We start from the raw sequence: 26,439 nt of genomic DNA on the forward strand, positions 1-26,439 counted from the left end.
AAAGCTCTAAAGGGAGGGATTTCTAGATTGGATAGACTAACCCACCCCAGGTAAGAAGAAAATTACAGTCCATACAAACACAGGGGCTAATTAGGCAGATTTGCCACCATTTTCTTTCCCTGAGCCACATGACATTTTCGAGTACAAATACCATTGCAAAATGTCAAGTTGTGAATTTACTTCGTCTGATAAGGCCACCAGGCCATTGTATTAAGCAGGGTGTTGAGCACATCCCATCTGAACGTAGATTAACTACACTACTAGTGTATTACTTAACTGACCTTTAACTGAGATGTGTCCATCTCATGGACTGTTACTTAGAAATGACTGATGAAAATCTCTGTGCTTGCGTTCCTGATCCAACAAGCATAGAAATGTGCAGATCAGATCATGGTACAATGATATCATTCATCTGTGATGTTTCTCTGTGAGCTTGGCATGTCTATTGAAAGTATATAAGTAAATCTCATGTGGCAGTTTGGAGGCAGATGAAAGTATAAATAGAGTCACCATGTGAATCATCACATTTTGAACTGGCCACCAACTGTTGCCTACACAGTACAGCGCAGACAATTATGAATGGGGAACGTGAAACCCAGAAATGTGGTCAATGGAAAATGTGTTTTTATTGGATTGATTTTCTCAAATGGAAAACAAATGTTCTCGTTGCACCCAGTATCAGAAAGCAGTCGTTGGCTTACGGGCGTCTCATTTGGTAATGGATACAAGCACACGTTCTTGGATGGCGAGAGGAGAAGAAATGTAGTTCAATCAATTTTATATTAAGCTCCATATTTTGCATAACAGTGCTGGATTGCCTCAGATTGGATGATGATTCGTGGATTTGATAGCCACTCAACCGCCTCGAGGGAGCAGCACAGCCTCTCTTTAAATTGCATTTCAATTATCTAACTGGGTAACCGCGCTCCCTATCTTCATACCCAGAGTCATTTCGTCAAGGCATCTTGAAGTAACAAACAAATTAGTAACAATTATCAGGGAAAGGGTCCTACATTAAAGATTGTGTTTGTATTCATGTTGGAGCAATGTATGTGAGCTGCCTTGATGGTGCTCAGAATGAGTGAATGGCATCGCTAACCAGAAGCATGTTAGTCTGTCAATTTTGCTGCAGTGCTTAAAAAGGGGAAACATTTGTTGAATGGAATGTTTTCTATCCTGACAGTACATGTCGTGTGCTTGACACATAAACATCCTGTTTCTTATGGTTTCTGACGTGTTTATACACAAAAGAGTGTCAGACATGTGGTAAAGTATGTGGATGGTTTTGTCATTGTGTCCCTGCAAAGCGACAGTGAAACAGACAATGGCCCAATCGTGGATGATTTTAGAAAGTGGTGTCAATGCTCCCTCTTGGACATAAATGTGTTTCCAAAACAAAGGAGATGATTATTGATTTTAGGAAGCAGCTCAAACCACCCACCCCCTACCTCTGTGCACCGCTGTTATTAATGGTCAGACTGTTGAAGATGTTTCAAGAATATAAGTATCTAGGGACAATAATTGACAGCAATCTCACTTTTGAACCACACACTGAAGTTGTCAGTTAAAAGCCCATCAGCGCATGCACTTTTATCAGAGGAGTTTTAATATTGGCCCCACTTTTATGAGAAGGTTTTATTCTTGTTTTACTGAGTTTGTTTTAACCTTCTGTTTTATTGGCTGATGTGGGTCACATACCGTGAACAACAGGAACAAACTGGAGGGTGTTGTTAGTTTGTGCAATAAGATAGCAGACACTAAATTCAATGACCTCTTCAAACTGTACAAACTCACAATCACAAAAACAGGCCCAGTCAGTTATTAATGACCCAAGCCACCCTTTGTCCAGTGGGTCCAGGCTACTCCCTTCAAGATGCAGGACAAATGTAAAGCTGCACTTGTTCCCACTGCTGCTCCTCAACTGAATCTCACATGCGGGACTATTTGATGTGGAGTGGATGGACCTGTGTGCATTGTAGTCGCTGAGTGTTTACTGTAAATTTGAACTACTAGCTGTGCAGCTAATATAATGGAATCTTGACCTTGACCTTGTCTGACCTGACCTGAAGTATTCACAAGTTTTATGTATAAGCATAAGTATATACTCTTTTGATCCCGTGAGGGAAATTTGGTCTCTGCATTTATCCCTATCCGTGAATTAGTGAAACACACTCAGCACACACTAATCCCGGCGCAGTGAGCTGCCTGCAACAACAGCGGCGCTCGGGGAGCAGTGAGGGGTTAGGTGCCTTGCTCAAGGGCACTTCAGCCGTGCCTACTGGTCGGGGTTCGAACCGGCAACCCTCCGACAAGTCTGAAGCGCTAACCAGTAGGCCACGGCTGCCCTACAGTAAACTCGGGGCAAATCTTTAGTAAAAGGCGAAAGATTTGTACGAGATGAAGAGAAACCCATGCGATGATTATGTATGTTTTATATTCAAACTTTTTGCCACAGTTGGTATTATATTGTATACCATAGGTGTGATTTTTTAAATGGCCTTTTTTGCAGACATTATGGAATATGGAAACACCTTTATATGTGCAAAGTTGAGGTTCATGAGCTGAATCTGATTCAAACATGGGACAGTTGACCATAAACTTGTTTTAGTGCTTATAAGAACCCTTACTTTATAATAATTGTCACTGGCTTTGTATTGCATTAGCACAATTTTCAGTTGCTGTCTATGCATGTAGTAAAAAACAAAACAAAATGTATTCAGTTGAAGTGAAGCAAATGTTAAAATATATCTTCCAGCTGCCCACCAGGCTTCGTTGGCGATTTCTGTGAGGTGGATTTCAATGAATGCTGCTCAGAACCCTGTCAGAATGGGGCCGTCTGCCAGGACTTAACCAATGGATACTACTGTCACTGCAGACCAGGTAAAACTCACTGCGTAAAAAATACTTCCTAATTACACCCAGTATGTTAGATAGAAATACCATCAAACAGAGCGGTGTGGCTGTCATATTATATTGAGTTTTAAATCTTGCACTGAGCTTTCAAAATATTGCATGCCTCATTTGAGGTTTGTTTATGGATCCAAGGAAGTAAACGACAGAACAGCACCTGAGCACATGACCCTGTGACTACGAAGTGCTTTACTGCTTTCATATCTATTTTCATATTCCAAAGGCAAATCAAGCCAAATTAGTCAAGCTCTCTGATGTTTATGAGTTGTTTATCTAGCAAGCTTCCACAAAAGGTGCAAAATTCAACACAATTGTTCAGGAACTGTTGGGGGTCATGTCTATCATTTGACAATACAGTTTTTCTCAGTTGCTTTGGTGCTTTTTTCAGATCAGAATGAAAATTCTCATAACTATTAGTTCAACCTCCACAACATTTAGTCATTTGTGCACATCATAGTAGCAATTTCTCCTTCCTCTGAACAAATTGTAAATGCTTTTGGACATCAGGTACCAGTTGCTTTCATACAATTCTCTGCTGTTTTTTAACATTATCATTTGCTTATGTCATGTCAGTCAAAATGAACTATACTTATGGATACTGAATAGTCGTTCTCAATAAAACTAATAGTCTTAATTTCATTGCTTGAGTCATTACATACAAAATTGGTGAACTAGTTATCAAATTCTGTCACAATGCTGTAGAATTGCAAAGAGCATACAGTAAAAATGTACGTATTCAGTGTCTTGTACTCACTTACTCCCCTAACTACAGCAATTTGTAACTTTACAGTAGTTTTCAAATGGCTGTACAAGTACTGTATAGTGCTGTCTTGAGCATGTTCAGGTAGTGTCACCGAGTTCTGACCTTGTTTTTGCATTGGAAAACACTGAGAGAACTGTCATAATGAAAACATGACAAAGCCATTTGACTATGTTGTTCATAAACAATGGTGTCAAGACTTCTCATTTTGATGACACTGACAGTTTCATTGACATTACAGTAATACCTGCTTGTGAGGAGTGGACTATCCATTTTGAGCAAGTGACGTGCTTTTGCAGGTCATCCACTAGGTTTTGCAGTTTGCACTAATTGTTTTGAGAAGTGCACTAACTGCTGTGCAAATGTTAATAGTGATGTGAGAATAGCACCAAAGCGAATGAGAAAAACTGTAATTTGGTTTCCTTTACCTTTTATTAAAATACTTACTGTAACGTAAATGCGTTTACCTTCATGTTGTGAGGATGAAAACAAGTCAATTCTCATTTTGTAGATTACATCTATACCATACCATAGATAGAACCCTACTACAAAAATAGAATAGAGTAGTCAGCATAGAGCCAAGCCTTCCAGGAACACTGAATTGAAAGAGCTGCATATGTCAGACCAGAGTTAAAGGATAGACTGGAAGTACTGGAAAGATAGATAGGAGGACTAGAAGGATGGATAGATAGATAGATAGATAGATAGATAGATATATAGATAGATAGATAGATAGATAGATAGATATGGTATCCAACTTGTTTATGTCTTGGACTTACATTTGTTGAATTTGTAACAGTATTAAACTACCATAGAAACAGCATAAAATAGAATGCTCAGTCAGAAGATAAGACTGCCATTCTCTTTTTGAAGTGCAAAGATCAATACAGTGTTGCACAGCTCACAATGTTTCATAGACTGAAGAAAGTGGCATGACTGAAAAAAAAATCATGTCTAGCATGCCATATTGCAAAATGAAAACTTTCTTGCAGAGTATGCTAGTCTTGAGTTTTGAGAAGGGTCAGTAATACTTATGTCCAGATGTTTTTGGTTTCTTTTCTTCCCTTTTTCTTCTTTTGTTCTACTTTTTTCTTCTTCTTCCTTTCAGCCTTCTCTTTCTTGTTTATCTTCTCTGTCTTTCCCACTCTGTTTTCCTACTCCCTCGTGTTCTGCCTCTTCTTGTCAGTGTTCTTGTGCATGCTGATGGAGGGCCAAAGCAAATCACTGTGCCGGAGTACGATTGATATTCACTTCAGAGCTATGGCACAGGAGAACGGGGCGTCGAGGATGGGTTGGGGGGTGTTGAGGCCGAGGAGTGTGTGTGTGTGTGTGTGTGTGTGTGTGTGTGTGTGTGTGTGTGTGTGTGTGTGTGTGAGGGCTATGCGATGCGCTAGGGCGGGCTCACCATGGTGCTTTGTGGGCTTTTGCTCCTGGCAGGTTGGACAGGCCCTCACTGCGAGGATGACATTAATGAGTGCCTGCCGCAGCCATGCAACCAAGGGATGTGCATCCAGAACGATCCAGGCCACGGCTACACCTGTTTCTGTCGTCCCGGATTTGTGGTGAGGCTCGTCTCCTTCTCCACCACCACCTCCTCCTCTACCTCCTCGTCCTCCTCCTCTTCACCCTGATCTCCCTCTCTCTTGTCTTGTCCCTTTCTCTTCACAAGGCATAAGGGGAACCATACTGTTTGTCTCTCTTGTGTCAAGTGTTTGTCTTTCTGTCTTTCTCAATCCCCCCACAGCCCGGTCTCCACCCCTCTTCTAATATGCAGTAGTGGTCTTCTGTTTACCCTTGACTTTCTCATAGGGGAGCTTGCAGGCTTCTGCAGGCTCCCCCTGCACTCGGGCATAGCTGCACCAAGAGGCCTCCAGCTATAATTGCTCCTGCAGCTCGTTGTAAAGCTAATTTGCACTCTTATTTAGGTGGATTTCAGACGTGCGGCGCTTCAAGAATTCTAATGTTCCTCCCCACATTAAAGGCCTCCATTGTTGGGAGTTTGGCAGTTGACCGTCCTGCATCATTTGTTGCAGCATATTGCATCAAAGGCATTATAGTATTGAACTTATTGAAGGTCCCTTCAAGTCATGTGGGTCCTCTGTCGCAATTATTACTGTGATCATCAGACAGGAAGATGGAGAGAGAAAAAAGAAAAACGCACACACACACACACACACACACACACACACACACACACACACACACACACACCCTCGGGACTCGGTGCTCACGTGATCATCAACAGGCGTTGCATCAGGGCGCCAATCAAAAGTGCTTAGCTTCAGACAGTATTTCAGTATCAAACAAACTGTATCACATGTACTGTACAACGTTTTGTGTGTCACCTGAGTCCCCAGAGGCAGGTTGTTAAATAATAATAAAATAAAATATCAAATCAGTGTAAAAGAGAGGACTGTTTTGCATACAGTAACACTTGCATTAGACGTCTCATCTGAATCAAAGCGAGAGCCGATCGCTAGTAGCCACCATCGAGCCTCTCTCACCGCCTCTTCTCTCTTCCCAGGGGAGCCACTGTGAACACAATTACGATGATTGTTTGCTACGCCCGTGCCCCTCCGGCTACGCCTGCGTGGACGCCATCAACCGAGCCAGCTGCGTGCCTGCCGATCCCGGCGTCTCCTCCGTGCCAGCGTTGGCGGTGACGGCGATGCCCCCCTCCTGGGGCCCCAGCTCCGGCGACACCGCCACCCTCTCCCCACTGCCACTGGCCACCGTCCTGCCAGTTCCTGTGCTGCAGAACACAGAGGCAGCAGGTAGGCCCGGCTGTTTACTTAGTCATGGGCACTCCAGATGTTGTTTGCAGTACGTCATTTACAATGTCATGTGAAGTTCAGCAGAGAATCAGCTCCATTCTGAACAGATTTATGAATGGAATGGAATGTATATGTTGCATCGATTTTCAAATCTGTTTTGTTTGGTAAACAGATCCTTCAGCAATTACTTTAATCAATGTTGTTTCCTAAGAAGGCTTAAAAACATCTGTTGTGTAAACAGTGCAAACTTGACTGTTTTTTATTTATTTATTTGTTTATACATACATAAATATACATACATACAAACAATAACATGTGTGTCTTGTTGCCTGAGAGAGGAGTTCTTTTAAATTCAACACTAATCATGGCATACATGCTTTCACTTTAAGTGTCAGAGTATATTATATTAGCACAATGAGCTCATCTTAGTATGTTTCAGTGCAGCACAGAGTGCCTATATGGCTACAGTTAGGATGAAGTGTAGTTGTCTAAGTTCTGGCTTGAGAAGTAATCAGAAGTATTCATTATTTGCATTGTAACAAGGAGACTTAATGTGAAGTGGGCCCACAGAATGAAATTGGGGGAATTCAATGTAACTCAGTCACGTCGTCCTCTTAGGACAGAATTTGATTGTGTAATTTTACTACTAAAAGTCGTTGAGTCTTAATAGAATTCAGGGCATGTGTATAGAGGGAGGTGAACTTCATTTAATTTCCCTATAAGTGTTAAGATTTGGTTAGATTTGATTGCTTTCTGAAGACATTAAAATTGCAGGAAGTGCACAGCACAATTGGACCTGGCTAAAGCACTCTTAATATTCCCTAAGGCATAGGTGTGTTTGGAAACTCACTGAAGCGGCGTGGAACAGAGACCCTGATATAATAGCCAATGAAAGTCTGTCAACCAGTACAGCTCCTATTTTGTGTGCTCCCATAGGCAAACTGGCTGACCGTTAAAACTCCATTGTATAAAGATTTAGAGTTCTCACTGCGTATATTTTCTGCGAGCCAGTGCCCTTAAACAATTATATGCAGTTTTGGTGATATCATGCAAGTAATTGTTCAGTGGTATTGTGTATTCACAAATATCTCAATCATTACTCTGCACTGGCATCCTGATATGACATGATTATGTCCTCGACTGGTTTTGCCGACACTCTTGTAATGGGTAGAGTTAAAATAGTTAGCTTTTTGTTTGTTAAATTAGATGATACTCTGATAGCATGTTTTTTTAGTTTATATGACACGTATTATCTATGACTATACGTATATGCGTCTAAGCATTGTTTTTGTGTGTCACAATACACATCAGAATAAGAATAACCATTAATTCAATTGTTTGAATCATGCCTGTTGACTGATGTTTTTACCTAAATGCCACCAGAGGCATTTTTATAGATCTGGGTCATATTTACAGACCTCATCGTATTAAAGGGACGTTTGGACATTTACAATCATAAACTGGTGTTATTTAGTGGTCGGCGTATTTAGATGGTCTCTACTCCTGCAGTTGATAGATGTAGAGCCGGGGTCTCTTCCCACAGCACCGTACTCCACGCTCCTTTCAAGAATGTCTCGGTGTCTGCCGGAGTTTTCCTCAAGTGCGGAGGCCTGAGCAAGTGAGTGATCAGACAGGGATCGTTCAGACAGGTTGAGATTGGGGTCGAGATCGCCGGCCGATAAACCGCACCGAGCCGCCAAGTTATCAACTGGAAGAGGCCCCCTAAATCCATCATCAATAATGGATTTGGCCATCAGTTTGACCCGCTCTGATGACGCTTATTGGATAGATAGATGACCTGATCTCCTACAGACAGTGTATTGTTTTGACACTCTCCGGTGACCTGTGAGCTGGCTCTAATGTGATGTGCCCAGGCCTGGGACAAAAGGCTGCATCAGCTCCACTGAGCCCAGCTGCTCTGCAGCACTCGCATGGATGTTGACATGAGGTGTTTCCAACCTAATTACTATGTGTGCATGTGTGTGTGTGTGTGTACGTGTGCATGTGTGTATGTGTGTGTGCGTGTGTGGATGCATGCGTGCGTATGTGTGTTCGTGTGTGTGTGAGAGAGAGAGTGTGAGTGTTTGTGTGTGTGTGTTTGTGTTTGTTTGTGTGTGTGTGTGTGTGTGTGTGTGTGTGTGTGTGTGTGTGTGTGTGTGTGTGTGTGTGTGTGTGTGTGTTTGTATGTCTGTCTGTGTGTGAAGAGAACATTTAAGTGCATGTTTTTGTATTTTGATTGTATTTGATTGTATTTGCATGGTAGTGTTAATTGTGGAAAGACTTATATTACAGTATAGAGGATGCTATTAAAAGCATTTTGTCATGGTCTATACAATCATACAAGTATCTAATGACCCACGACTAACAACCAACATTGTGAAGCTTTTTCCCTCGATTTCTGTTTGCTTTAATGGATATAGTATGTTCTGCTAGACTGTTATCATATGAATGAAACATAATATACTAATCAGATGCGGTCAAATTAAATGAAAAACAAAATATTTCAGCACACAGATTGCCTACCTGATATTGGTTATTAATATGTATCCTGACATAAAGAGTTTATGGATGCTTTTTGTTATTCCATCGGGTCCGTTTAATCTTGCATAATACATTTTCAGCAAAGCACCATTAATTAGTGTGGTTTGATCATTTCATCATTAGACACATTCAGATCATATGCTGATTGTAAAAAAAGAACTGCTATTGGCACAATACCAATGAGGTCTCAAAAATCTCATGAATATATCTATCTAGGTCGCTCTCTAAAAACAACCAGTGCCCAAGGTACAACTATAAATAGATTCTCATGGCACTCGGTGAAACCTCTGCACACTCTTTGTGCCATCCTGTCTTTTCTCTTTTTACCTGAGAACTCAAACAGTGTGAAATATGAATTTCAAAGGATACAAGAAAAGCTAAGAGAAGTTAACTTTTTTTTTTTTTACTTTTTCCCTTTCTTAAAAAAAAATGTTAAATGTTAAGCAAACAGAAAATGTGCTGAGGCTGTCGGCTAGCAACGGACAGAGGTAGAACCTTCAGGTGACCCGTGCTGGACTGTGTGTAGGTCAGAAAATGCACAATAAATCACTTCTTTGTGTGCTAAAAGGAATCTACACCTTCCTAACGGAACTCACTTTATTTACACTCTCAATATCCTCAGCTATGAGTCTATGACCACACAGGCTCTGCTATTCCATTTTACAGTGATATCACTCTCATTTGATTTTGGCACTGTAAGGAAGACGCCTTAAAGAAGAGGTGGGGAAAAAACACCTGTGCGTTCTGTGACATCCCAGAAGTCATAGAACGCACAGCTTTGCATGTCATGTCAGCAGTCCGTCCGTCCGTCCGTCCACTATTATAACCCGGTGCCGTGGCGACCCGAGCCTGACAGTCTACTCATAAGTGTGCCGCTGAAAGAAAAGCGAGGAGATAAATCACTAGACGAGGAGCTCGTGCCACGCACCCACCGCAGTGCACTAGCACCTGCTATCACCCGCAGCCAGATGGGACTGAGAATGAGTGACATTAGCCCCCAAACCTCAAAACCCTCAAGATTAGGACATGGCCACAGAGAAGGTCTCTTATTACCATTCACTGTTCTCACTGTTAATCCTGATTATTCATATATAGTGTCTGTGTGATTTATGTATGGTGTGGAACATGTGCATAATATTTTAAGTCTAAATCAGTTGAACTACAGTGAATGTAGGCATTAAATCTAGGTATCTAGGTATCTAGGTATACTGTAGGTATAGGACCCTCCTATCCTCTGTGAGATCCGAAACAGAAAGGGGCCATACAGTATATTTGTAAATGTACGTAGACTTCTCAGAGTTTACAATCTGTTGAATGGATAGAACAAATTGGGCTAAGGCTGAAAACTTTATGTTTGAAGGCTCTCTTCTGAATTCATTATAATTATGCTGACATTGTGTAAATTGTGTTGTGTGAACCCTTTCGTCTTGTTTCATGCAGTCTCTCTGGTGACTCTCAGTGTCATGCTTGTGTCACAACACAGCCCTGAATATTCATGAGTGAAGGCCTCTCCTTATTGAAATCCTTTGGGGGGAAAAGCAAAAAGACTCATTGCTGAAAAGCTAAATGTAAACTGACTAGACCACTTAACAAACTATTCATCCTAATCTGGGCTTGCAAATAAGCAGAAGCTGTGACACAATGTGTTAAATGCCTCGCATATCAAACACCGCCATCTCATCATTTTTATGTATATTACATTATCCTTCAGTATCAGGAGAGCCAATATATTCCACCGAGCCAATACTGTAACTAGCACAGTTGCCTTCAGTGGTATTGCATTTATTTGATAGTGAGGTTGAGAGACATATAGGACCCTAATATGTGCAAAGTTGGACAACAAACCAAGTGTCTCATGCATTGGCAGTGTCTGTTGATGCTTGATGTTTAGGTTTTATGTTGTATTGGAGGGGATTGTGTGAATGGCCTGTTTTTCGTTTGTTTTCTTGTTTGTGTGTGTGTTTTTGTTTTTGCCTAAATGGTTGATCTCTTGTGTTGTGTTGAGGTGTCTTGTTTTCAATGTCTTTGTTTTGTTGTGTTGTTTTGATTTAAATTTGATCACTAACTTGGCATTTAGAACAAATGGCCAAGTCAATTAATGGTTGCCAAAAGACTGCAGTTGAAAATTAGCCAGCTGGCTAACACTGGCACATTTACAAAAGTGTTGATTAATGTGTGTTGTCTTTATAAAAAATAAAATGAAATGAACTAAGGCTATCATGTAACATTCCACTGCCCCACCCATGTTTGCACTCAGGATCTTGCAAATTAGCAAATTGATTTTTGCAAGGTTATTAAATTAGCTTTAGTTCATTTTTTGCTCATTGCCTGACTATTCACTTAGCCCATTGAAGTTATGGCCCATAGAATAACCAGGGAGATGAAATAGCCAAAGCTGTGCTAGCTAGCGTGCCATTGAGGGTTTGGAGAATGATGTTTTGCTACCTGGCTGTCCTTACTGACTCTGCCCTTTTCTGATTGACTGGACCTCCATTCCCACCCCCTTCTCGTGACTGCCTTCAACTGCACAAGGAAATTCCTTTATGGATTGGTTGTTGAGGGCATCAGACTGATGTATTTTCCAGGGAGGCCAAGCCAAATTGATTGACTACCCATCTGTATTGTTGAGCACGCTGTGAGGCTGTGTCTGGATTGAGGCCAGTAAAGAAAAGCAAGCCCCCCTCATCTAACACACACACACACACACACACACACACACACAGACACACACACACCTTCACTCAGAGTCAGCACATACAATGCATGGATTGCAAGAGTGTCATCGGATTCAGAAAACGTACATATTGTCACTGCTGTAGGGAGGAGAAAAGAATGTATAGGAAGCGGTGGACTGTCATTACCCCCACTCTTGTCCGCCTAACAGAAGAACTGGAAATCCATGTACACTGAGAAGTGAATGGGTAACAGTAAAGAGCACACAGTCCTCTTGTATGAAGCGAGTGCCATTTAACACTCCATTTTTCATTCAGCCATGAATGATGGGCCATTGAAAAAAATGTTAAGCCAGCTAGCCAGCCACTCAACATCCTTTTTTCCATCCATCGTTCCCTCTCTCCTGTACCTTTCTCTCTCTCTTGCTATCTCTCTCTGTTTTTCTTCCTTTCTTTCCTGTCTCTCCTGTTCTCTCTTTCCCACCTTGTCTCTCTCTCATTCTCTCTCTCTCTCTCTCTTTATCTCTCTCTCTTTATCTATATCTCTCTCTTTCTATCTATATATTTATTTATCTATCCATCTGCATCTATTATGGTATCATTAGACAAGACATTGACTTGTGAAACAGCAGAGGCTTATGGCCATCAGCTGGGAGACCGTAAGTAAATCATAACCTGCCTGAACACCTGCACATGCTAATTTGCTCACCATCCATCCCTGTTACCCTCATCGCCTCCATGTCTGCATCCCCTCATTACGCTCTCACACCCTGTAATGGAAGTTACCAATGCAGATGAGCTGCTGCCCAAGTCAGGAATTTGCATGGTTAATTAATGAGGAATTGCACTGCCTTGAATTGAGACCCCCAAATATGTTGTTCTCTTTCCAATCGTGCATTACTTGCCTCTTGAAATGGTGAAAGGCACCTTTCTGCCTTCCCTGTCTCCTTTTTGACAATTGAGTGGAGAAAAGAAATGTCTCAAAGGAGAGTAAACATTGGGCATCTTTCTATGGTGTAAAAACAAAATGATTGCCTAAAGGGCAATAGAATTTCACTCCTATATTCCAGAGGACTGCAGTAAAAGGCAGAAAGTTGGTGGCTGGCAAGCCCAAATGAAAGTCAGTGCACAAAACAGTGGAACCTGGGAAAGAGACTGGAACTAACTGCTAATTAGCCATTCCAGTACCTCCTGGCTGTCGCCTAAGACTGCATCAAAGCCTACATCAGACCAAACAAGGCTTTAAAATTAATGAATGGCTTTGTCTCTGAGGGGTAATTTTCCATCATCAGCACAAGCAAGGGGCTCAGTGTAAGAACGGGGGGAGGAGATAGCGCAGCCTCAGTCACAATTCATTCAATTCTCATTAATTCCGCAGATCAGAGCCTCCCTCTGCCCCCAATAATTCTCTCATCTCTGCTCAGATGTTGGCCAGCCCGAGCAGGTATTGGTCGTATCGTACAGCCCGTACCGACAGATTTATGTGTTTCTGTGGGAACCAAACGACAACGAGTAAATCCAGCATGCTGATTAGTATATTGCGGCGTTGGAATGATGGGCTGTTTATTGTCGACGTGTTTCGACACATTTTATACCTTATCGTAAAAGCAGCAGGTTTCGTCTGATGTCACTAACCAACCTACAGTATGTTGAAAATCAGGTACAGGTTTACTACGATGGGCCGACCCGAGTGGACCCATCTAATCAGCATATAGAGTATGGCGTTGCAGCTCTAAAATGGCAGTCTGTTTGCCGGGCTACTTAAGCACATGGTTATGCACTCCTGCTCCTGTCGCCAGTTTAAATCTAATTCAGCAGTGTGGGAGGAATGGCAAATCATCTGCATTTGTATATTATGTGCAAACAGTAATTGCAATTGTCCATGAAGCCATTTTGAATAAATGGACGCAAGGCTTATTATAACTGGGTGATATTCTAATTAGGGAATAATTTACTGGCTACTGAAAGTAAACACACACAGTACCTTAACTCACAATGTCACTTGCTCACATGGTTTATGCTGTGGGTATTACTCCTTTTAAGCATTTCTAAGATTTAATTCACTCAGAACTGACTCACAATGTGAAGCTTTCATTTGTTAGAGTATATGTGATTGAGCCTAGTGTTTCATATCCCAGTGTAAAGGGAGGCAATGCTATTTGCATTGACCAGGCCATGTTGTCTATAAAGCTGTCATTTCTATTCAACTGATCAAACAAATACGTGGCCTTTCAATCAGATGAAGCAGTTCAGTTTATTGCATTGTAGAAATAATTATATCAATGGGCACCACTGTATGGCATCCAGTTGTATGTTTTTGACTTGTCAATGAAGCCCCCCAGTAATGAAACATTGCTTTTGAAAGTAAACAATATTTGATAAAGCTGTAAAAAAAAGTATAATTTGAGTCATATATGAATACCTTTAAAGCCTCTAATTGTATGGTGACATGTCACTGGGAATTAACTGATAAGGCAAAAGCAGTCAAAGGCTTACTCAGTTCCCCCACACAGTTTAGCCTCATTTCCTAGTCCTGTTCCAATAAAACACGCAGGAAACAAACATGAAACGCGATAACATTGTGTGGGAGTCACTGCGTAGGACTCTCTTTTATTAAGCGAGAGAGAGAGAGAGAGAGGAAAATGTAACATTTTCAACAAAAAGAGACACTCATTAGGCGTGAACGCCTAGCGTTCCCCTGCAAAATTGTGCAAGTCTGCTGATTAAGTCTGCTAGCTTGTCTGCGTCACTACCCCCAATAAAGCTCGGAGCTGGCGGGACTTTCACCAAAATGTCCTGCAATTACCCGCTAACATGGACGTCAGAAGGCAGTGGTATCACTACTTACAATGAGCCATGTAATAAACCTACCTCTTAGCTTGATATCTCCTCCCTGCCTGTAGTGCCAGCGGCACTTACATGCTTCACAGCTCGTGGCAAAGCCAAGGGGTCTTTGCACACTGATGAGACCTAGCATAGGCAAGTCTGGGTGCCTTCTTTAAAAAGATAGCTCAAGCAACACTTGTGAATGAAAAAGCCCTGACTACTTTATGTGCAGATGTGGAAATGTCTTCTTCTGTCTGCAGAAGATTTTCATAGCCGTAATTTGAAGTGTGCATGGGGTGAGCTATTCACTCGTGGGTATTGTGTGCCTTCCTGCAAAGGGGTTTATTCAGAACATGGTTTATAAGGTTATTAAAAATAGTCGGAGAGCGTTGTGTAATGCTCTTGAATTCACAGCGGGTCGGTGGAAAGTCAATGTGATGATAATGTTAATCATTTGTAAAGTGTAAAGCATTTACACTAAATGTTGTTGAAATTAGTTACTTAGGCCCCCCAGTCAACACTTACAACATGAAGGTCACGTTCAGAAGGTCATGCACAGAACAGGCTTACATGTCTAATTTCACAACATAATGGTGTCACGCGCTGCTTAAACTTTAATTAGAGCTTCATTATTTAGTATGTCATTATAACATGGCTTACAGTATGTGACTCCCTTTCAAGGGGTGCTTCATGAAGAAAGCCAAAGAGTGAGAATGTAAGCAAAAGATAGTCCAGTTTTTCCAGTTTGTTCTAAACTAGAAAGAGTGCTGGGCACATTTAGAAGTAGCATCATCATTATTGTTGGTGCATGAGCAGTTGTTCTTTCAAGCGAGTTCCCTTAGCATTTTGTGCACATGTGTTTTTATGAAGGTTAAAGTCTCTGTTTGATTCAGCTCTATTGGTGCCTAATTCTGTTTATTGTACTGTCTATTAGTAGATTGTAAAGATAGAAAATACAATGGCAAAAAGTGGATGTACTGAGACCGTGAGGTGGAAGTAGAGGATGTGTGTTTGTGCCCTTGTGTGTCTGTCTGGCTGGTATAGACTGCGCCAAAGATTGTGTCATTGATGAGTAACGGCCCTTTTTAGGGGAAAACAAACCAGAAGCATACCATTGCTCTGAATGTAAAAGTTTTCCTGCCCAAACCATAGATTTAAATGTATAGAACTGCATCTTTCCATACAGTAATTGTGTATTATCCGCATTGTGTATAAGCCGCAGGACAGTATATTGGGATAAATACAGAGACCAAATTTCCCTTACGGGATCAAAAGAGTATATATACTTATACTTTATACTCTTTTCCTTTGGTTGGGAAAACACCAATGGCTTGCTTTTGAGACTGAGTATCATGGTGTCACACTGTGCCTTCTTCACAGGGGAAGTCTTCATGTCAAATCTGCCATTCCGATCCTCTCACATGTCTGCTACAGGACTGGATGTGCTAACAGTGATTTGTGGAGATTTAGCCGCAATGGCTTCTAAGCCACCTCAACTTTGGGCTCCATCATTTGAAAATCTCCTAAAATACCTGCCTACCTGTGGCGCGGGGTTCATGCGGGGTGTGCTGGTGGTCAGTGAGGAGGATTATCCACCTGTGGCATTGGCTCAAGTTGATCCCTGGCATTCAGTTCATCGTTCATTGTAACACAATGTCCCGCATGCCTGGCCAGACATGGTCAGTGCTCTGCAAAACCTATACAAAAGTCCACATGAGGAGCCCACTACCACCCCACAATGAGGGCATTAACTCAGGGGTATTTGTGTGACTGCATGCCAGTCTGTGAGGGCAAAGGCATTACACCCCCACCCCCATGCTCAATGCCGCCTGTTCCTGCGTTGCTAGGGGCTCTTGCCTTGGGCACTAGCTCCATGGCATCTGCTCTCTGACTGCCCTGTGTTGCTGTTGTCTTCAGCATCTGGATCATGCTGTCCTGTTGAACTCCACCTGCTTTACGGAACATGCCAAGGACACACTGATCCCCAAGGACTGCCTCATTTGGAGGGTAACTGGCTGTGTCAGTTAGGGGTGCATGATCTCAGATCCTGTTATGAAAATACAATCTGACCAGGAAGAGGACCTCTTTAACCACACTTATGAGAGCATAGTTTTGTGGATTGGATCACCTGAACCCAGTATCCCTCAGTTTTTTAAACCCTTTTGTGGCATATAGGAAGACCCCTCAGTACTGCTTTACACTGTTGAGCTGAAAATATACCCTTTCCTACTTCAGACAGTCATTGCATGACAACTTATTGAGCAGAGTGAGGCAATGGCTATTTGGCACTACTTTAGAATAAGAGTTAGTTAGTTAGTTAGACCTAAATGTTTCTTTATAGTCGTCATACTTCTTCAGAGAGTTTTATGGATGTCATAAAGGTTAGTTAGTTCCAAAAATGTACATGCTGTCACATGTAATTCAGGTAATTTACAGTGTACACTGTAGCACTTTGAGTGACATGGATACTGTGGTAGTTCAGTAATTATCATTTCACAATCTGGAACAAGAACTTTTTTAAAAAACAAAAAAACAACTTCTACTGAAGTTATGATTGCTTTTTTATTTGTTCACAAAGATAACATTTGGATGAGATTAATTAGACATAAAATTAATATTGAGTTCTAATTCAGATAGGGTTTGCGGCTGAACACAGCATATGGGATACAGGTGGTCTGCCCATTATATGGTGTAATGAGAAAACACCTTCAAATTTCGAAAGCAGCATAACACATTTCTATTCTGTGTCCAGTTAACATTTTTGAGAGCTTGCCTGATGTATTTTATTTTCCCTGGAGATAATGATTTTTTTTCTTTTTTTCATATTTTTCCTCTTCACAGACATCAGCTACGTGAGATACTCTGGCGACTCTTACCTGGAGTTCCAAGGAGTTGATCTGGGAACCATGAGCACCATCACCCTGAGGTTTCAGACCCTGGCAGTCAATGGCACCCTGCTATACTCAGACCAAGGGCATGACGCCAGTGCCTTCTTCTTCATTAAGCTCTTCATTCATGAAGGCAGGCTTCAGGTAATGCAAATGTGTGTCTCATGTGCAGCGTCATCGATTCATGTTACTGGGACAGGATGTTCAAATTGAACTGGATTTATATTGGGTAACACTTTACTTGAAGGTATCTACAAGAGTGACATGACACTGTCATAACCCTAACACTAACCTTAACACTAACTCTAACTTGTCATGACAAAAGCATGACACTTAAGAAGACACTGTTAAGAATCACAAAAGTCATAAATGTTTATGATTTGTTTATAATGTGTATGACACATTCATGACAGTGTCATGTCACTCTTATGTAGATACCTTCAAGTAAAGTGGTACCATATTGCAGCAAACCTAGTGTGTATGTGTACTATATATGTAGAAAGAGATGATATACACTGTACATATGGATATACTGTGTGATGTTACATTTTCAAACAGACTGAGAAAACCTGTATGACGTGTAGAGGAAAAGCTGATGCGTGTATGATATCATGGTAGAGCCAAGTAAATTAAATAAAATGTATACTCTGTAATGAACATACTGGGGCTGAAATGAAAGCAAATTTGTAAGCAGCTCGGTTCAGTTGGTGAGAGTAAAGCAAGGTAACCTTTAAGTCTTCAAAGGGCTCTTGTAGATAACGCTGCGCCAGGACTGAAAATCAACATACACGTCCGCTTCAGTGTTTGTTGACTTCAAATCAGCTACTTTCTCTGTTTGTGTTTAGTCCCTCTCTTTGTTGTTTTCAAGCCTTTGATCCATTTTTAATAGAAGCCTATAGATAAAATCTATAGGTTTAAAGCATCCAATAGGAATCCTCCATTCCCCTTTCTCATTTGCATTTTCTGAGCAACAACACACAAACAATCATTTGTACATCAAAAGTCCAGCAAGTTTACTAAACAAGTGATTCCATAGAAATACTGCCTCCTGGCCATAGCTTAGGGATTGAGGGCTCTTTAAGCGGCTGATAATATCATCACAAGACTCCTACAATGTTGTCAAAGACACCACTCTTAAATGAAAAAACTTGATTTGTGTGAGAAAATTGGTTACTACAGCTGTTGTGATGGCATAGCTAATGGTAAAAATCGATAAAATAATATATGTAAAAAAGACACCTCAGCCACACAGTGCTCCCGTGTTCATTATCGTCGTGTGACATTGTAGAGCTGAATACATCTTCCTTAGTCATGGTCACAGTGTCAATGTTGTCCTATCTTTAATGTAAATGTGGGCTGTGTGTGTGTGCTGTTTGTGTGTGTGTGTGTGTGTGTGTGTGTGTGTGTGTGTGTGTGTGTGTGTGTTTGTATGACATTTAATAAAGCATTTTTGCTTTCAATTTCTGTTGCATGTCAGTGTTGTTTTGCAGTGGTCCTCTATCTTTCTCCTCCACCCTAAACCTCATTTGTCTGTCCACATTCTAATTCCCCTCCAGTATGATTTCTCATGCAACCACGAAGAGGGCATTCGGCGGATCAATACCAGCATACATGTAGCTGATGGGGCAGAGTATCTGGTTCATGTCAGGTGAGGTTATTTTATCATTTTCAGCCTCCACAACAACAAACATCGGCAACGGCACTATGCTTATTAGCTTTCCATGAACCCTGTGGCCTTTCAGAGAGCATGGTTGCATGGAGAAACGACATAATGAAAAATTAGCTCAGGTGTAGCGGGTGAGGTGCAATAGGCCCTGCTCCAGTAGAACCAGGCAGTAATGGACACAATAACATCACTTCCATTTATTCATCAGAAAGGCTGGTGCCTACTGTAATTCTGAATAACAGCCCATTCGGTTATAATGAATCTTGGTCACAGCATCTTGGTTGTGCGCAGCTGCAAGGGCTGACTCTGATGGAGGCTATTATGTCAGGGAGGGTGATGTAGGATGCAGTTTGTTTGTGACGAAGTGAGGTGTTTGTCTGGTGTACTGTATTCAGTGCATGGATATATTATGCAGGTGTGGTTCAAAATGGCCATGTTGATCAGAGCTTTGAAGTGGCGTATGAAAGCTGGCAGCTCTCAAAAAGCGCACACGTTCCGACTACCTCTGAGTCCCGGCCAATTACTCATCTTAAGTGTATTAATCTGTCATATCTGTTTTTCAATGGAATTAAAGAGAAGCCTCACTGAAAATGCAGCAGCTGCACAAATCAATCAGCCCTGCCTGTGCCAGCTCTGGAATGCTCTGGCAGTATCGAGTTGTCATTCCCAGAGTGCATAGCAGGAGGCGCAGGGCGGGCGGGGGGAAAATGGCCGCTGATTTAACCTCCACCAAAGCAAATTCTTTATAATCGCGCGATGGCCCCCTGACATTCCATCTCTGTCTCGTTCGACCCAGATGCAACTTCAACACTGCCATTCTCTGCCTCATCCTCTGCCTCTGCGGCTGCCAGCCATCGCCCGTGCCCACTTTATTATGGGATTTTTTAGCACATCTCTCCAGTCGGAGGCAATTTTCTATATGTTTAATAGAAAATCCACCAGGGGCTGCCCGGCTCAAGGACTCCTGATGCCCGCTGCCCTCTGGCAGGCAGCCAGGGCCGCTCTGGCAGAGCGCTCCTAAATTAACCACTTCTGTGCACCGGGCTCTGCAGGGAGAGACCGAAAGAGACAAAGAGACAGAGAGAGAGAAAGACCAAAAAACAGAGAAAGAGAGGAGAGAGGGTGAGAGAGGGAGGGAGAGAGAGAGAGAGCAAAAGAGACAGAGGGAGAGTGTGGCCTAGGGGGCTCGAGGTCTCTCGTCCGCGAGTGTCAAGGCGGCAGACGCCCCGGCCCCATGAATCACAGGCTTAACAAATCAGGCCTGATTGCTTCCTGGACATTCTCGCGCTCGCGTCCACCAGGGAGCTCTGAGGTGGGGCTGGCGGGAGGCGGAGGCTGCAGCGGTGGTGGTGGTGGTGAAGCAGGCTGGGCGTCTGTGGGCAGCCTGCCCTCCAGCTGCAGATAGTTAGCCCAGAATCCGCACTTAGGTAATTATCTTTTCTCCCCTGTTGTTACGAAGGGCAGAATTAGCTTTGGAAGTCTCCCAAGGCGTGAAAACAGCTTTGGAACACTGTGTCCAAGACACACACACACACACACACACACACACACGCGCACGCAAAGGTGTCTCGAAAGGGAACAGAGAGGAGGGGGGAGGTGTCGCACCTAGACTGTGTGGTGGATCCACACCTCAGCATCCATTTGTTTTGTTGACATTTTTATAATAAGAAATTAAATCTACTCATTCTCATTCAGGCTTTCCTGGCTGTCTAAAATTGAATGTTTGCACATATAAATCTTACGCTGAAAACCATATGAGAGGAATGATCTTTTTAAACAGGGTCCAACTAAAGGGATTACTCCAGAAATGTGTGCTTTATGGAACTTTTTAGATTAATCATTTAATGGACACACATTCACACACTGGTTCAATGTGGAACTTTGTATAAAAAAACTATGTTCACAAACACAAGCTCAAATTTGTTTATACCTCAATATGATGCATTTTGTAAACAATACATGATTAAAAAGCATACAGAAAAAGCAGTTACTTTTTTCCATCTACAAATTGTTTAAATTCTCTTTGCACTGGCGAAGGTGTCAGACAAGAGTAAGGACCTTATCTTGCACGCAGTGCAAATTGGCACCAATTGCCTGTCTTTCAGACCGACATAGTTGCCATTTTCCCATTCATTGTTTAAATAGAAAATTGCACTTGCCCCCATTTTTCCACACATGGGCCTTTTTTGGCCTTACAATTAGGTGTCTTTAGACACATTGTTGGCACATTACTATCTTAAGGCAGAAAAAAACAATTGCATGATTGACCAACACATATCTGGTTTGAAGCCAAAGCCACAGTATTTCACTCTTATTTAAAGGGCACATTATAAAGACAGTAAAATGTGCCTGCATTGGCTGGTGCACCACACACACAACACACTGCCGAGATGCACAGCAACACACACACATGCAAAAGAGTAAAAATACGAAAACAGATTACAATGTGAAAGGATATTATTTTGTTGTGACCCTGCCACATTAAGGTTAGTGTTTATTAGTGAAGAGTCACAGAGAGGAGGTGGGTGAATTATCAGTGTGGTGCCAGTGGAAGATAGGCCTATTTCAGCTACTGCTATCTGTCCAAAACAATCAGGTACAGTGTGTTTATTCAAGAGAGTTCCATGTAGCATATTTCAAATGAATTGGGATAAGAGTAAACGGATGAGGGAACATTAGCCTAAAACTTGTTGTGTATCTCACTCGAGTGGACACACTGGAAGGAACAAACAAACTATTACCCCAAAGCTTCATCTTTAACTACTGTCATCAGCTGATCATGATGTGGTCCATTTCCTTCTTTGTTTCGTTCTTTGTTTCGTTCTTTCTTTCTTTCTTTCTTTCTTTCTTTCTTTCTTTAGTTCTTATTTTTGTGGATTGTTTTTTTGTTGACTGACACATTGCTTAAAGTCACTATTCATAAAGGGCTGTAAAAATATTCATAAAGGCTTATAAAGTATTTTAATGCACACAGTCTTGATGCTCTGGCAGTCTTATAAAGCCTTGTGATGCTATTGTATAAGGCCTTATTGCTATGACAGTGCATTATAAACCTTCTTTTATCTCTGTACCGTAATGCCATCATTGATGTCATTACTGCCACCTAACACTAGGTAAAATAAACTTTATAAGATTTAAACTTTAAACTTTTGTGCTGATGTCCCATAGAGATGAGATACCGTATTTTCCGGACTATAAGTCGATCAGGAGTATAAGTCGCATATAGTCAAAAAATGCATCATGAACAGGAAAAAAAACATATAAGTCACACTGGACTATAAATCGCATTTATTTAGAAATGTATTTCACAAAACCAAAAACAGAGACTATGTAACTGGATTATTGAGGCCAAAAAGATTAATGAAGACGAAGGAGTGAAGGCAGCCAAGAGGAGGGCCGGAAGGTCTAATAAAGCAAAAGATTCACTGAAAGAAAATGCCATGTGGTACACCAAAATTTAGCTAAAATGTGGAGAATACAATGCAATCAAGCATTTTGGGCAATTTGGAGTCACAAGCTGGCAGCAGATTAAATGTTAATGAGAGAGAAAAACATGGTTTTAAAAGGACGTGACCGAAGCAAGCCAGGCGATCGGCCTATAGGCCGACAGTAATTGTAAAGCAATTTACAAAAGATTGAACAAAAATGTTGATGTGGTACATGAATATTTAGCTAAAAATGTAGAGAATGCCATGCAATCAAGCATTTTGGCCGATGTGGAGTGACAAGCCGGCAGCAGATTAAATGCCCACGAGAGAGAAAAAGATGCGGTTTTAAAAAAACGTGCACAGACCGGTTTTAATAGGACGTGCAGACCAAAGCTGCAGCAAGCAGGTGATATTTAGAAATTTATTTCACAAAATCCAAGACCAAGAACAGACAGATGTAACTGGACACATAGATGCCAAAAATATTGAGAATGTTAATGAAGACGAAGGAGTGAATAGCGGCAAGAGGCAAGCCGAAGGCTGCTGACGAGTGCCAGCGCTAATTGTAAAGCAATTTACAAAAGATTCACTGAACAAAAATGCTGATGTGGTACATGAAAATGTAGCTAAAAATGTGGAGAATGCAATGCAAGCAAGCATTTTGGACGATATATTGGCACAAGCTGGCAGCAGAAGAAATGCTACTGACCTAGCTGACGGCCACCTCCGAGAGAGCGAGAGAAAAAAATATGCACATTTAAAACCAGGGCCTAAATTTCAGCGCGGGATTTGCGCATAAGTTTTGAGCATAATAATAAAAGTCAGCGCGGGTATTGCGCATAAGTTTTGAGCATAATAATAAAAGTCCCACAACTCCATCATAATGAGAGAAATTCCCACACATGTTACAGCGCTGTCTGATAACGTTAATCCAATAATGGAGCGGCCTGAAAGCGTAACTATTGACTGGACGGACCGACTCTGACTTCAATTGAACCCCATGCACACACACGCGCGCGCAGGACCACTTTGCGGGTGCCTCTCTCTCTCACCGTTTAAGTCAAATTATAGGTGCTTCTACATCAACCGCGATCGACAGGAAAGGAAAACAAACGTTTATCGATCAGGAACCGTCAGGAATTTTGCGAACACAGAAGCATGACAGCCTATAACGCGAAAGAACATGGATGTGTTCTTAATTTAAGGGAACGTTATAATCGATTGCGGACATGAACAGACAGATACAGACACGGAGCGCATAGTAGGCCTACTTTCACTTTCTAGTGTGTGTATTCATTATGTGAAATATAATTAGTAGCAAAACAGTGATCAAATATTAGCCTACGTGGCAATGAGTTTTGTTTTCAAATGTTTTCATGCATGTCTAGATAACGGGTGAGGAATGTTTAGGAGACAGACTATCGTAAATCCTCAAATCCTTATGGCGGGGGTCTTTTATTTAGGCTGCGCAAAGCACAGCACATTTATTTGGGGCATGGCTTGTACTGTTTGATATTGCTAAATATCGGGACTGATGACCACTGAAATCTGTGGGGTATTTGATGGTTCATGTATGAAGTGTCCGGATTTCCATCCGCTTATTGCGAGATAAGGCATCCGCTTTCATTTATTCATGGGACATGTGTTGTGTTGAAATGGAAACCTTATTCCATATAGCCAAAGAGTTCTACGATAGCCTAAATTTAGTTATTTTTTTAAATTCTGCATGATTTACTTTTTTATAAAATTCGTAGGCTGATGCCTAGCAACAATTGTGTTTAAATGTAGGTTACTGCTTCAGCCTCTGGCAAGCTTAGAAGGGGGCAGCATGCAACTGGTAGCTTGAGAGCAACGTGTTGGAGACTCCTGGTGTAAGACAATGACTTTTCATTGCCAACAATATTAAACCAACCAACAATATTAAATATTAAGAAGAGCTCTTTTATGAGTTAAATTAAAACAAAATTATTACTGGCCTTTATTTGTCCATAATCTGAGGCCTGGCTATAAATAGAATCCCGGCCATAATTTGATGATTTAGGTATGCACATGTGCTTCAGGCATAGCGCTACCTCTAATCTCTGACTGAAAGTGCACAAAACTTGTGCATTTGAGTGCGCTCTTGCGCTAGACAGTAATGTTTCATGTATGGTTCATGTCAGTTAATATGAATTAACATTTAAAAACATGTTTAATTATATATTTTTTTAATATATAAGTCGCACCTGACTATAAGTCGCAGGGCCAGCCAAACTATGAAAAAAAGTGTGACTTATAGTCCGGAAAATACGGTATTTCCCTGTTGGCTTTCAAACCTGAAAAAACGTTGTGTTTTTATTGTTGTTGTTGTTTTGGTTTTTAAAATGGATTGTTGGAGCTCAGGCAAAAAGTTAAAGCCAGGAAACTGTGAAAAGTAAATACAGTTATGAGAGGCTTGCATCATTTAAAGCCTGACATAAACAATATGCTTTCCATTTCATTGTGTTTGAGAAGGCGATGCCTGTCTTTTGAAATGAATACAACTTTGTGTCTTTTGCCTTGGCACAAACCCAAGAGAACATAGACTGACAAATCTGCATTTAGGGCGAGGAGGTCTGTGCGTGGAGAGAGTTTGATACTTAAAGTGGACTCGCTCCTCTGTTTCTATGACTGTACAACTACATAACGTTATTGTCAGCCTGAAAAGCTTAATGGAAGGTAATGAATAAGTGACAGTCGCACTAGAAGTTGACTGAAAAAATATGAGGAATTGATTTAAAGACTAATAAACCGAAGGGAGAGGGGGAAAACATTATTGCCACAATGAAGGCAATGATATTTTAGCATGAATGAAAGAGTAATGCATTCCTTGGGGGGTTTTAGCTTTGTGCTAAATGCAGGATCTGCTGTATCCATGGGAACACAGTGTTCACTAAGGGTCATCTTGTACAGCCTGCTTTTGGTTTTAATTTTAATCTTAAACAGGAAGGAATAAAACAGCATCAGGGACACTTAGCTTTTTATGTAATTGTGCACTCCTAAGGCAAAGAAACTTAAACGTTTGAATTATCCACTGAGCCTTGACGCATGTAACATATTAATAGGAAAACCTCATTTATTTACGCTGTGGACCTATACTCCAATTAAATAATCACAGCGGCATGGGTTTATATGGCTTAATTAAAACAAAATAGGGATTTGTTGTCAAGTGCATGGGAAATAGAGCATTTATGTTTTTCTCCATCTGCATGATCTCTAGATGAGTATTACTAGAGACTCAGTGGCTTCTCTTGAAATTCTCCACAGACAGTATCTTGCTCTTTGTGAGGCGGAGGTTGCAGTGTCTGGCTACGAGAGAGTCCGAAGTATCCCTAGCAACTACTGGTCAGGCCTGACGATTCAGAGGACAAGCCGTCTGTTTTTAGGTGGTCTGCCACACAGCTACTCCCCGTATAAGGTACGTTCGCTCATCTGTTGTATTGGTGAGTATCCTATTATGAAGATGCTGATAACAAAGGTGTTGACCTTTTACAAAATGATACTGAATGTATTGTTCGACTTTGTCAACTCAAGGAATTTTAACATAAAGCTGGAGGAAGATTCTGTAACCTAGTTAAGTTGTTGGGTGTGTATGAAAAAAAGATGAACAATGTAGTCCATCATTTTAATTGATTCCCCATCATAACGATAGGCCTTTAACAAGGAAAGTAGTCTAGGTCTAATTAACCTTGAGATAGCTGGGCTGCTCGCTTGCTCTGATCTCAACCAAAAACACAAAAGTGGAGCACCCAAACTAAAATCCCAAGCAGGCATGCCAGGTCATCACCAAGCAACCGATGTTCTCACAGTGAGGATGGCTGCTTGTTAGATATGATTAACTCGGTAGAGTTCCCATTAGGCAAACCTATTACGGACACTGCACTCACTCTCTCTGTGAGGGATCAAATTTGTTGACAATTTAGGTGTGCACAAATGGAATGGGGTATACCGAAGCA

At 41.4% G+C, this 26,439-nt stretch overlaps 1 protein-coding gene across 1 annotated transcript in view; it reads left to right on the top strand.

Annotated features, from left to right (window-relative positions):
• The window catches only part of eys (eyes shut homolog), a 185,366-nt gene that overhangs the window by 88,757 nt on the left and 70,170 nt on the right, over positions 1-26,439 (top strand). Inside the window, exons 27-32 of the mRNA XM_076286449.1 lie at positions 2,756-2,880; positions 5,108-5,232; positions 6,195-6,444; positions 17,325-17,515; positions 18,928-19,019; positions 25,751-25,901. Coding sequence (XP_076142564.1) covers positions 2,756-2,880; positions 5,108-5,232; positions 6,195-6,444; positions 17,325-17,515; positions 18,928-19,019; positions 25,751-25,901 — 934 coding nt within the window. The remainder of the gene's footprint in view (positions 1-2,755; positions 2,881-5,107; positions 5,233-6,194; positions 6,445-17,324; positions 17,516-18,927; positions 19,020-25,750; positions 25,902-26,439) is intronic.

This window comes from Alosa pseudoharengus, unplaced genomic scaffold, assembly GCF_046254945.1.
Source record: "Alosa pseudoharengus isolate Yale_2024_CS ecotype anadromous, Long Island Sound unplaced genomic scaffold, YU_APseudo_1.1 YU_APseudo_1.1_scf_15, whole genome shotgun sequence".
In the NCBI taxonomy this organism is placed as follows: Eukaryota; Metazoa; Chordata; class Actinopteri; order Clupeiformes; family Clupeidae; genus Alosa; species Alosa pseudoharengus.